Source organism: Leptinotarsa decemlineata, unplaced genomic scaffold, assembly GCF_025532065.1.
Source record: "Leptinotarsa decemlineata unplaced genomic scaffold, Ldec_3_MD MMD2_tig00003335_RagTag_RagTag, whole genome shotgun sequence".
In the NCBI taxonomy this organism is placed as follows: domain Eukaryota; kingdom Metazoa; phylum Arthropoda; class Insecta; order Coleoptera; family Chrysomelidae; genus Leptinotarsa; species Leptinotarsa decemlineata.
The window spans coordinates 1,339,695-1,353,292 of NW_027412587.1; the positions used below are offsets into that span (position 1 = coordinate 1,339,695).

The 13,598-nt window shown below is 35.0% G+C and overlaps 2 protein-coding genes across 3 annotated transcripts in view; one reads left to right on the forward strand and one right to left on the reverse strand.

Moving 5' to 3' along the window:
- The window catches only part of tau (microtubule-associated protein tau), a 37,877-nt gene extending 29,881 nt beyond the window's left edge, over positions 1–7,996 (forward strand). Inside the window, exon 8 of one of the 2 annotated variants that reach the window (XM_074177912.1) lies at positions 6,880–7,996. In XM_074177912.1, the coding sequence (XP_074034013.1) occupies positions 6,880–6,945 (66 nt within the window). In that variant the 3' untranslated portion in view covers positions 6,946–7,996. Of the gene's footprint in view, positions 1–24; positions 6,660–6,879 lie in introns of those variants that run through there. The other variant, XM_074177913.1, reaches the window with a different exon arrangement.
- Positions 1–13,598, reverse strand: part of Fpgs1 (Folylpolyglutamate synthase 1) — a 37,842-nt gene that overhangs the window by 7,761 nt on the left and 16,483 nt on the right. The gene's annotated exons all lie outside the window — the stretch shown is intronic.

Genomic DNA, 13,598 nt, shown 5'->3' on the forward strand with positions numbered 1-13,598 from the left:
ATGATTCTTGTTATTTGTTTCCAGGATGCGGAATACATTTACACTTATTACTGATCTTCATTTAATTCTAATTCTTAGCACAGGCTTCGTCTGATGCGAAAAAATCAACAGTAAGAAAAAATACAACACCGAAATATTGACACCACATGAACATCAAAGTAATCAATTTTGGTGTTGCAGATTTTCAACCATTGCTTTGCTCAATTAATCCTAATTAGTGGAGTTTTGTTCCTTCAATCAACTTCTAACGCCATTAGTGCCTAACAACAATTATAACTTGTTTTCTCTTAGTTTTGCCACCACATCTAATTGCATGTTTTGTAGGTATCATGAAAGCATGTTATTGATTAAACTTATCCTAATGTGCGTTCTGCACGTGAATTTTTGGGTCTTTCTTTAGATATGCTGAAACTTGTAAATTTATTCCAGTAAAATTCACACTTTCGCTAAAACTGATCGATAGTTGGTTGAAACGTAGTAGTAACAAATTCACAAAATGCTCTTTAGATAAATGGAATACTTCACTGGATTAAGGAGATAATAGTAAACTTTTCGAGTAAGTGACAAAAGTCTTCTGTAATATATTTCAGATATAAATTGTTTTCCCTACATATGAACTGTGAATATATTTCCATAACATTACTTGTGCTAGAAAATTATTTGGTTCAATTGAAAAGGTGTAAAAATTGTCCCTACTAGTAGTTATTTCAATAATAAAAAATTGGACAGTTGGGCTCAAACCCCTAAAATTTCATGGACCCTATACCACATTCAGTGTGTAGACTTCCAAACTGAGAAGCTACATTTTTCCTGCTGTTGGTAATCTACAGTTTGTTCTTGGGTTTCCGGATAATCTGCAGGTTGTACATAGCTTCTATAGCGTTTTTTTATATTTTAAAAAATATTTTTTTCGTTAAACAGCTGTCGACTTCTTACGAACAACAATCATACTTGCAATTTCTAACACGGGGTAGGTGATGCCCAGTGTAGGTTGATCGTCAGCTCGAATAATCGTTCCATAGAGCGGTCGATTTAATGCGTACAACGAACTATCCACCATCCCTACCATCTCTTGCTTGTGAGCTTCTACAATGGTTCATAATTTCCACGTTTTGGAATCTTTTAGCCTAATAGCCCATTTCAATACTTCCAAAGAGTAGAGTGAGATCGGAATGTTCTGATCTCTAAGGTTCGAATGTCCCAGGCATTCAGATTGTTATAGTGGACCTTAAGGTAGGGTTACTCTTTTCCCTCAGCGTCCAAGGATACCACACTTGAAGTATATTAATTACCCAAGACGCGTAAAAACCTTATGCATTTGCTACCGGCATGTTCAGCATATGCGGCCTAAATCTATATTCGTCGACATACTGCGGAGATTAAATGCATTCATAAAAACGTTCTCTGGGAGTTTATTCCACATAAACGCAGTACTCCAAATGAAGGATTTCTTAAACAGTGAAGTTCGAAGGGTACTGAGTTGGACCTAACAACGATGAGCAGCCACAGTCCGTCGCGTATTTCTAATATGTACCGCTTTTGATGGAATCGAATGTACCAATGCACTTGAACACTTTCCGTGAAAGTATCTATAGAAGAGAGACAAATCTCCAACCATTCTTTGATGTTCCAGACTGTCAAGGTTGCAAGTGACGTTCTTTCTGGATGGAATTCAGCAGATTCAGGGTATGCTTAGGGGAGGAGCACCATACATGAGAACCATACTCCAAAGAAGGTCTGATCTGAGCTTTATAAAGCATCAAAAGTTGCTGAAGTGTGTACAGTTTTCTGATTCGGAACAGTGTTCCAGCCTTTTGAGAACCAGCCTTAGTAATTCCAGCGACATTATTGTGCCAAGACATATTGGTGATGGAATATCGATTTTTTTAACTCCGCAGACTATATCCAGACCACTCTGTTGAAATGGTTGTTCTGATTATTGTAGTCCTCGATGACATAATGTCCTCTCTACTCTCGAATATGAAAGTAATTCAGAAATGTTGGCAGAACAAATGCAGAAGGTGCCATTCTTGGCTCTGGGTACAGATTCTTGAACACGATGATCACTTACCTTACGGTATAGGAAGTGATTTTTGGTTTAATAGGTAGAATTGGAACGTCTAGTGTGAAATGAATTTATTAAACACTTTTCCCACCCCATAATCATCAAAAGATGGTGTGGAAAACGCGCGTCGGGAGACAGCATTTTATTGCGGTGAGGAAAAAGTGTGTAAATAGTTTGTTTCAGTGATGCCGCCCGCCGAATGTGTCGCGAGCTTCAGGGATAAGGTCCGACCGACATAACCTTTTAAGGAAAAAATAATAGTATCGAATAACAAAGTTTCTGCTACGAATATGCTTGCCGTCCCAATCAACTCAACGTAAAGACCCTAGAAATGATGCATCCGTTCCACGGTTATACTTTTCTCGATATAACTGGATGGAGCCTGTAAAGTCATCAGGAGTAAGGATTTCCTTCTCTGCATGGTCCGCGACCATAAATGAGCGGAAATTGGAGCATTCAGTTATGAGGCAGCTGCCCAAGCAGACGATGAACTTGGGTTAGTTTTCGATACTGAACAAAGTGATCACAACTCTGTCAACGAGTTGAAAGCCATTCAGCGAAAGGCTCACACCAAAGCTGCAAATATAACCTCATTCCCACTGCCACACGAGGATTAAGCCGATGCATGGGATCTTCTTCGACAACACTGAAAACTTCCGCTCATCAAAGCAGCTGACTTTCGCTTTCCTCAGGTTGAGTAGGCTGAAGTCGGAAATCAGACCACTCTCTTGATTTTTCTTGATTATTGAGGGTGCTTGGTGGAATGATGACATCTCTACTATCTAATCTCAAGATCAAAACTACTTGTCGCATCAAGGCAGAAGTCTTGGCCGGACAAATGTAGAAGACCGTCCTTTTGGCTCTTGCGTCTACTCAGGGTACATGAATCTCACACTCAATAATCAGTCATCCCACGGTGTGGGGGGTGGTTATTGATTACACAACACAACAAAAAAATATTTTTTGAATGTTTCCTACACTAAATTAGTCAATTTCTACTAATTTTGGGGTGATAAAAACGAAAATAACAATGAAAAATTTTTATTAGCTCTGGTTTTTGAGATACACAGTACTTAATCTTAAAGAGTAGTTATACTATACGTGAAAAGTGAAAGTACATAAAACAATATTGTTATGTTTCTTTTAGAATATTTTAAGTACAAAATTAATAAAAAAAAACATTATTCTTAGTGTTTTGACAAATAAAAGAAGTTTGTACCAGCAAATTTCAATTAAGTCCATCCGATTCATTGTAAGACCGCTGTCGTTTAGCTTGTCTTTTATAAAACACTTCTGGAGCATCCCTACACACAGACCAGCAGTAGTCTGCAAGCATTGCTTCATTCCAACGGCCCTGATATCTCTGTTCCATTAAGGCAATGTCTTGATGGAATCTTTCTCCATGTTCGTCACTCACAGCTCCACAGTTTTGTGGGAAGAAATTAAGATGAGAGTGAAGAAAATGAATTTTTAAGGACATGTTGCATCCAAGTTGTTGGTAAGCTTGAAGAAGCTCTTTAACCAATGCTGTGAAGTTATCATCTCTTTTGTTACTTAAAAACCCATGTACAACCCCCTTAAAGGCTTCCCAGGCTGTTTTTTCATTTCCTGTTAAAATCATGTCAAAAGCAGGATCATTTACGATTTCACGGATTTGAGGCCCAATAAAGATGCCTTCCTTGACTTTAGCATCACTCAACCTGGGAAACTTTGCTCTCAAGTACTTAAAAGCTTGTCCTTCCTGGTCCATGGCCTTCACAAAGTTTTTCATTAGTCCCAACTTAATATGTAATGGGGGAAGGAGAACATCCTTAGGATCTACAAGAGGCTCGTAAACTACATTTTTCTCATTAGGGTTTAGGTCTCGTGTAGGCCAGTTCATTTTTTTATAGTGAGATTTTCTATCCCGACTGTCCCACAGACACAAAAAACAACAGTACTTGGTGAACCCTAATTGCATTCCTAGGAGTATAGCAATGACTTTCAGATCACCACAGATGTGCCACTTGTGTTGTTCATATTCGTATGATTGGAGAAGTGTTTTCATATTTAAATACGTTTCCTCCATGTGAACTGCATGACCTATAGGAATAGAGGGTAGCTGATTTCCATTATGCAGAAGTACAGCTTTTAAGCTTAGTTTTGAAGAGTCTATAAACAGTCTCCATTCAGATGGAGTGTGATCCAAATTCAAGCAGTCCATCAAACCATTAACATCAGAACAAACTACGAGGTTTTCTTTTTTCTCAAAAAAAGGAAGTAAATCTTTTTGACGCTGTCTGTACTGAGATATTTTCACATCATGTTTTAGAAGATTCCACTGTTGTAGTCTTTACCCTAACAGCTCAGCCTTTTCCTTAGACAAGCGAAGATCTCTTATAAGGTCACTCAACTCTGCTTGACTAATTCTGTGCGGATCACTAGACCTATCGCTTACCTCAAAATCAGGGTCATAGGATGTAGAAGAATGGGTTGCTCCTTCTAAACAGTCTTCATCACCTTCCTCTAAAATTTCATAGTTTTGGGGTGGAGAAGGGACTGGCAAATTGTCTGAGTGTGGTACAGGCCGAAGAGCAGATGGGAGATTAGGGTATTTAACCGTTCCTCTTTTCTTCATAGATAAACCTTGCTTAATGGGAGGAGTTAAGCAGAAATAACAGTCGTCTGTATGATTGGTAGGCTCACGCCAAACCATAGGTACTGCAAAAGCCATTGCCCGGTTTTTATTTTTCAGCCACTCTCGCAATATGACGGAACAAGAATTACAACATATATGAGGAGCCCATGATTTATCTTGGTCCCCAACTTTCACACCAAAATAATGTTCATAGGCTGTCTTAACGATAGGTGTCATTTTACGTTTCTGAGCCTTAAATGTTATTTCACCACATATATAGCAATAGCTATCGACAGAATTCACACACTTTCGAGGCATTTCAGATCAACAATTAAATTAATTTAAAAATCAACTTCACACGATAATTTCAATAGCAACCACGTGCGTACAATTGACAAACTCACATAGGTTATGTTTACTACTTAAGAACAGCTGATGAGAGGGGTGTTATGTAAACAAACATGTGTACCAACTGTTGGTGATGAAATATTTCATTTGTTGAAAACTCAATATACATATATATAATATAATGATACTATATCTTGAAAACAAGAGCTAATATATAATTTTTATGGTCACTTTCGGTTTTAACACGTGGAAATACATTAAAATCATCTAATTTCAACCCCGAAACAAAAACTTTGTTGTGTTGTGTTATTGATGCTGGCCTCCGTAGTATCGGATCTCAGAGATAAGGGCCCGACCTCTATTATAATATGAATAATAATGATAATAATTAAGGTCAAAACAAACTGCAAGGGTTTGGTACAGAATAAGAGATAAATCGCAGAGAAATCTTCGACTGAAGAATACTCCAAAAAAAACCTTCGTGTCACCAACCACTATTAGTCAGATGACTTCACTACTTTCGTTTTCTCAAATTGAAGAAAAATTAAAGACCAAGGTTCAAGATAAATTAAAACAAAAACAAAGGAAAGAGATAGAATACTAAAATTATAGGAAACCAGTATATGAAGCACAAAATATCTGAATATATAGAATACTAAAATTATAAGAAACCAGTATTTGAAGCAAAAATATCTGAATATATAAAATAACTGAAATTATTCCCCTGAATAAGTAATATCAAACAAAAACTATCAAAATTCCTGTTGTTCGGCTATTCGAGCAATAACGATTCATTTTCTCCAATGTTTATTTGCTTCAAAATTAGAATAATTACCCACTCGGTTCGATATTATATTTTATAATCTCTGCCTTACCGTACTTTTGTAACTCTACCAACTTCTGATCATGCCAAGAAATTAAATCACAAATACAATAAAGTAGAAGAATGTGGAAATGAAATATGAACACTCCTGGTATTCAATGAAGGCGTATGCACTTTTCCTCGTTAATAGAATAAATAAATTTTAAATCATGGTTCTCGTAGTGTTCTTGTTTTACCGTGCTGTCTAGTACTTCCCTTCGATATATTCAGTAATCATATATTCCGCTCATCCAATGTGTTATCAAAACGAACCAACAATAAAACGAACCAATAACAGAATACGAAAACAAGACTACTGTTTTCTGACGAACGCCGTTCCGTAACGACCCTTGTAAGTTAAGACGTCTTCGTCGTTAGCGTCGATTTCGTTGAACCTCATAAACCATTGTTGTCCCCCTAGAACCCACGACAAAAAAGCCTTATCCGCGGCCGATTCCATCCCCACAACTACTAGAAAACTAAGGAAAATAGCGGCCAAGGTTGAAATTATCTAAAGGAAAATTAGTGGTATCGAAACCTCCATGTTATCTCTTCATCTCGAACTCCTTTGATTTTATCTTTCATCTCAAATATTTCACTTTGTATTTGTTAGACTCTCTCCGTGTCGTCCTAATTATTTTCACACACTAAAACCGCTTTAATCTTCATTCTTCGCTACCAATATTTATTCTACCGCTATTTACCAATGTTACTTATGCATATGAGTTCTCTGCTTGTATATATAACTCAAAAATCAAAATACAACGTAATACTGCTCTTCTTCAGTACTTAAAAAGTCTGGATATGTTTATTTTAATAATATTGCTATTAGAAAACATTATTGATATCCATCCATTCATTGAATTTCACAAAATATGAAAATTGTGAGTTCTCAATCTTAAGCATAATTGACAGTACCGTAAATATAGTAAAAAGTCGTTGCATATATTTTTATCCATTATCTCATGTTTATTTCTCTTTCATCAGACTTCGCTTCCATCTCAACCGGAGAAAATTCCAACTGCTGATGAAAATTTGAACCAGGAACATTGAAATATTCATTAGTAAGGTTGACTTGTACTCGAAGGACTCGAAGGTTACCAGTTTTGAAAAACCAATCGTTGGAAATTCTTAATTATGTATACCTACGTAACCCTAAGAAAATTTACTAAAACTATCGCATGTCCAGTAAAGTAATAAAAAATGTAGCATGCACTTTGAAGTAACAGATCCTTGAAGTAAATCTGTAAAAGTAATGAGATAAACAGTAAATTCACTAACAACACTGTTGGCTTAGATTTTCATTTTGTTTTTCTTTTTGTTGTATTACAATGGATGTATAGACACATAAGAAAAAAGTAATACAATTTAGTTTTGGTGTTGTGATACCTAGACATATGACCAAAATAATTAAAAATATTTATACAACTATTTTACTTTATAAGTATACATTGACTTCAAGACGTATGATACCATTTGGGTGAAGCACCAAAGTTGTGATTCTTAGATACTCAGAAATGGATTTATTAGTAAATTTATTCTTCATGGGAAATTACCTAATTTTTTCTCTTGGTTGTATTTCTTCAATAAAGACAACCAATTTCACTCTTATCATAAAGTGACTTTTTTATTTTAAATACAAACTTATAATGATGAAATTGTTGAAACTTATGATAAAGGCATTCTTGTATTTGTCTTCAGTCGAATACATTTTGGATAGGAAGCATGCATATATGAAGTTTGCTGCAAGGAAGGCGTTGTTAAAATATATATTTCATTAGAAATATATATATTTCATTAGGATACGAACTGTTTCCATTTCTTAGTATCTCTGAACTCTTTATGTAATCACTTTTTGTGGAAGTTTCTTAAAGGATAAGTTTTCTGTTCACTCAGGCAGTAGTTGCCAGTGAATATTTCTTATTGGGTGATAATAATATCTATATCGTTATCACTATTTCACTTTTCATCACTTGTATTTTTTTAATGATAGAGGAACCTAACAAACTGAGTTCTCAATGGTATCTTTATACTATCTATTGTTTTTCAGATCATATCAGAGTTAATACTAAGTTTGATTATTATAATAAAAATTTGCATTTTATTGTAGTGGCTTTATTCACATTTACCACTCTATGCACTGTTATCACAGTACACCCTGACTCTAATAGTCAAGAGCTTATCACGTAAGTATACCAAACACTGTAAGGCAATATTTTTAGAGTATTTTAGATAGTTACAAACACTGCTGCTGGTTGAGAGAAAGAGGTTCACTAGTTCCAAAATTGTGCTAGTAGAAGTTCGAAGCTGAGTACAAACACACGTCACTTAATTAGGTAAGATATTCTTCAATTCAAGGAATAAATATATTCAGGACCATAGGACGCTACACAACGTAATAAACGAAAGAGTATTGATATGAAACTTCGAAGTGCACAGTTAAGTATGGCAATGTTTCATCTAAGTGAACTTTTACATCAATAGTCTTTCATATATTACGTTTCTTATGAATAATATATATTTCAATTCCATAAAAATGTTTCGAATGTAAAATGAATGGAAAAAAGTGATACCAAATTAAAAAATATTTTTCAATTTTGAAACTGAAAATTGATTGACAGGAATGAAGACTTCGATTTAACATAAATCGATTCAAATTTTTGATATTAAAGAAGATGCCACAATATCAGTCATAGCACAATTAAAAATTATTATAAATAAGGAAGATATATTGCGGAAAATACTTTTCGAAGTTATTTTCTCTTGCTGCAAAATAAGCATAAAATCTTTTAATAAGCTTATATCTGGTAGTTTCTATTGATGTAAAAAAATGAATGTATTGTCTGGATAATTCCTTTGAAAATTTTGTTCAACATCTAGGAGGTTTTGATCAGTGTTTTGTATCAAATATCTAATAATTGTTAGAATTTCTGGGCGATTTCTTTGGGATCAGAAAATTTTATATACCAAAAATTACAGTTTCAATTAATTATACCTATTCAATTCAAATCAACAAAATCATTTTAGAAAGATCCATGCAGACTTCTATACGGGATATCAAGACATAACTTCTAGAATATTAGAGATATCAAAATGATATTTGTTACTGATAAATGGTATGTTGAGGGAAAAGTTTTGCATATTTTTCAATTTCCTGTGACACTCACTTTCACAGTAAATAGCTCCGGTCTAGAGATGAGGAAGGCCTGGCGCCGCGAGGCCTTACTGCCGCTGAAAATTAAGTAAAAAGTTTTGGATGAATGAAAATAATACAATAATGCATGTGCCCGAAATAGTTGTCTGAGTACCTGCGCAGTTTGTTAAATTATTGATTAATTACAAAACCTACGAACGAGATAGGCGTGACTAAAATAATGCAAAACATTGTTTGATAGCGGTGGCGGGATCCCTCCGATTTCCAGTTAAGAATACTAAACAAATAATATGAGCAAGTAATATATTATTATTTTGTAATATGTGCTCATTTATAGTTCTATAATTGGTTGTTCATTATAAAAGCAATAAAAAAAACAAATTTCTTATACGAATTTATTTTCTGTGAGACCTAAATTATTGTGATTTTTCCAATGGTTAATTGATTAAAAAATTAAAGTGGAAGAGTTGAGATGGTCATAAATCATATTTTTTCTCATTTGAATTTTTCACACAGAGTATAAATATTATAAACTAGACTAAACCCTGGGAAATGTATAAAAATCACATAAATAATTTGAGAATAACTGGCGTGTTTTGAGAGATGAAATGACTTCATCAAAAATGCTCAAAACACATTTTGCACGATAATTTAAAAAAATGTTTTGCTCCAGGCCTTGCATTCGCTAAAGACGGCTCTGCTCCTGCATATTTCAACATTTTTTTTATTTCAGATACAATTTTGGATCGGAATGTGACAGTTGTAAAAGTTTTAACGCTTACATTTATTTCAGAATCACTTTTGATATTGCATCTAGGTGACCGTGATAAGTACCTCGGGACATGTTGGCAACATTTTATTCTGGTTTCTAACCGTTTTTCAAATGGCGATCTTTTTTTACAAACACTTTCCGAAATATTAATGTTTAGTCGAAACTAGGTTAGGTTAGGTCCAAAGTCAGTGGGTTTATTCGACCCTCCACCGCAACCCGCAAGGGTTCATTGTGGCTCACACTTATTCACACTCGGCCAAATAAACCCAACTTTTTAACGAAGCCTATAAGTTTGTCGAATCTAACAATAGGTACTAATTCATTTCTGAACTTTTCGGATAATTTATTTACTTATGTCAAGTGTGCTATGAATGACGATGATGCATAATATTTACAGTTATTTTCATTCTGAGCAGTCAGTAAAAGTATTTTAATTTGGGTTAACTTTTTTTTGGAAATAATGTATATTTCAAATGAAAAGTGAATGTTATTAAGTAGAAAGTCAAAAAAATTCAATCAATGCTGCTGAGTTGTATTTTGTTAGTTTTTTCAATTTAGTATGAAAATCCCTAAGGCGCTCTTAGAGCGGTGCCTGTGCGAAAGTAGCGATTCACGTTGGTTTTGAATCGCTGAAGATTAAATTCTTTTGGAAAAACGTTCTCATGGAAGTTCGAGGTGAACTGAGTTGAACCTCAAAACTATGAGCAGCCACAGTCCGTCGCGAATTTCTGATATGTACCGCTCTTTGTGGAATCAAATGTGCCAAGTCACTTGAACACTTCCCGTGAAAGTATCTATAGAAGAGAGACAGATCTCCAACCTTTCTTCGATGTTCCAGACTATCAAGGTTACAAGTGATATTGGCCTCTCAATCAGGCGGATGGCGTTTCTGGATGAATCCAGCAGCTTTAGGGTATGTTTGGGGGCGAAGCAGAAAGCGGAATTGTCTGACCTGACATTCGGTTCAGAGACATTTATCTTTTTGAAGAAAACCGATGCCTGTGTTTTTGTGGCATTGAATTAAACATGGTTATTTTCACCCCATTTTGAAATTACTTCTAGTTCCTCAATAAGATAAACAACCTCATGCTGCCAGTAAGATGTGCATCCTGGAATCCAAATGTAATGACGAGACAAGTGTGGTGTCGTCAGCAAAGCAATATATTGGATTCTTGGTTTTTTCCAATAAGTCGTTGATATACAATAAAAAGAGGGTTGAAGATAATATGGATCCCTGGAGAACACCAGCGTTGATGGTGAAATAATTCTAAATATATCCATCAACGGCCACTTGCAGGGAACGTACTTTCAGGATGCTGGAAAGTCATGCACAAAAATGATCAGACAAGCCATAGCATCGAAGTTTGCTCAGCCAATCCTCATGCCACACATGGTCAAAGGCCTTAGAAATATCAAGCGCAACAGCTCTTGAATCTCCATGTTTCTGGATTGTGTTATTCCAAATATGGGTGACATACGACAGAAGGTCGCCTGTTGATTATCGTTTCCGAAAGCCATATTGATGATCACTCAAAATGTTGGAGCCTTCCATATATTTGAGGATATGGTGGTTAACGACTTCCTCCATGATTTTTGATATCACTGATAGAAAATCGACTAGTCTATAGTTCTTTGAAAGATTTTTCTTGCCTTTTTTGGGAATAGGCTGAACGTGAGCAATCTTCCAACAATAAAGAAAAATCATTTTCTTATAAGACAGGTTGAAAAGTTTACAAAATACTGGTGCGAGTACATTTGCGCACTTTTCAAGTACGATGACGGACATTTCATCAGGACCAGACTCCTTGTTAATATTGAGCTGTTTCAAAATTCGCCTGACTAGACTCTGTCGAAAAGTAATTCCGTCATTGTGGATTCTAGTGTGGGAATAGTGGGTGGTGCCTTAACCAGAAAATCGTCTGTGGAGTGGGACGCAAATTGTTCAGCTAGTAGATTTGCTTTTTTCTATGGCTGTTATTGCAATTGAACCATCCGCTAGTGTTAGTGGTGGAATCATGGATTTTGTAAAGTTCTGATCAACAGCTTTAGCTACCGACCAGAAGTATCTTAACCCGTTGGGATTGGGAGTTTATCCCTAATTCTCTGATTGTAAAGTTCACTGCTTATTCCCAACATTTATCGGTAATCCACTCAACACTGACATGCGTTTGTGGTTAGAAGATACAAATGGTATAGATCCAGAAGACTAGCATATTTTCCATCACGGTCAAGAATCCTGGTTGGCTCATATTTATAATCTGAGTAAGTACACTGCTGATTGCAAAAGCCTCAGCTCCGTGACCTTGTTCATTGTTCATATTTGAAAATTTGAGCCATTCTATATTTTAGACATTGAAGTCACCGAATATGGAAATTTCGACACTGGAATGATTGATTTTCAGAAAGTTACTGCAAGTGTGTGCAAGTGAAAAGAATAGTTGCCTATATTATATATCGCCAATTGGTCGATAAACGCAACATATTAATTTGGTGATCTTCTGTGATATTATTTTAAACCACATAACATCAAAGTTTTGGTGTTTCAGCATTTCCTCTGGATGACATGACAGATCGCTTCTGATAAAAAGATATATTTCACAGTTATGTCTGAATCGGGAGTGGAAATTATAGCCGTGATATAGAAAATTGACAGGATTTGTTGAAGCACTAACTTTGTGACTCTAAAAAAAACTAAATAAGCGTCACATTCTGATCCAAAATTGTCTGGAAAATCCAAAAATGGAAAAATATATAGGGTTTTACTTTCAAAAATTGGAAACCGTAGTCCGGTGAATACGGAAGCATCTTGCAGTTTTCCAAAGAAAAATACATTTTCTATTCTGCTAAAAAATCCTAATGTTTCAATATATAATTTCATTTGTTTCTATCAATGAAATCAATAAACTTCAGAGTGTGTAGAAATCCCAACTATGCTAGTTAATATAAATTTGAAACGAAATATTTTTTCAGAGAAAAAAGGTCCAAATAAAGGAAGAAATTATTGAGACACCAGCGGCGACCTCGAATACTCCCAGAATATTGAACACTGTACAAGAAGAAGAAGTAACTTTTACTTCCGGCACATTTTCTCGAAGTGGGTCCCTGAGAAGAAAAAAAGCTGTTGAAAGTCCTCGACCAATGTGGAGATACTAATTCACCATTACATCAAATCAAAAATGATAACGTGAAAATGAAATGGAAAACAGTAAAGTTTTCACTTTCAATCTCAATCTCCGTTCGTCATCGAATGGTGTCAGAAAAAAATTACTCACGACTCTCCCACACAGATCTTTCCAAGAGAAGATTTTAGACGAATCATGTTTCCAGTAATTTTATTCAACACGTTGTTGATTAGAAATTATTTCAAAATACACTTGAAAAATGTAACACTGTTCAATTTATGTTTTTAAATTCTTTTTCATTTCCATGCCTCAATGCAGCTAATTCTGAGATATTGCATTTTTTCAACATTTAAAAACTCAGTTATTTTGATTAACCCCTTTTACTTTCCTCATTTTTCATGATATTTGGAATAGTACAATATTCTGGAGATTTTTGAAATATAACTTCAGTGAAAATCTCCCATATTTTGATATCTCCCTAATATAAGAAGGGGAGTAAGAAATTTGAATAGAATTTTTTTTTGATTGATGCAACTTATTTTCCTTTATTTTGAGTATTTCAATATTAAATTCTACAAAAAGGATTTGAAGCTTTATATCTTTTATTAATTATCTGCGAGCGCTTTCGACACTTGGTAGTACTGTCATCATCTGGCAC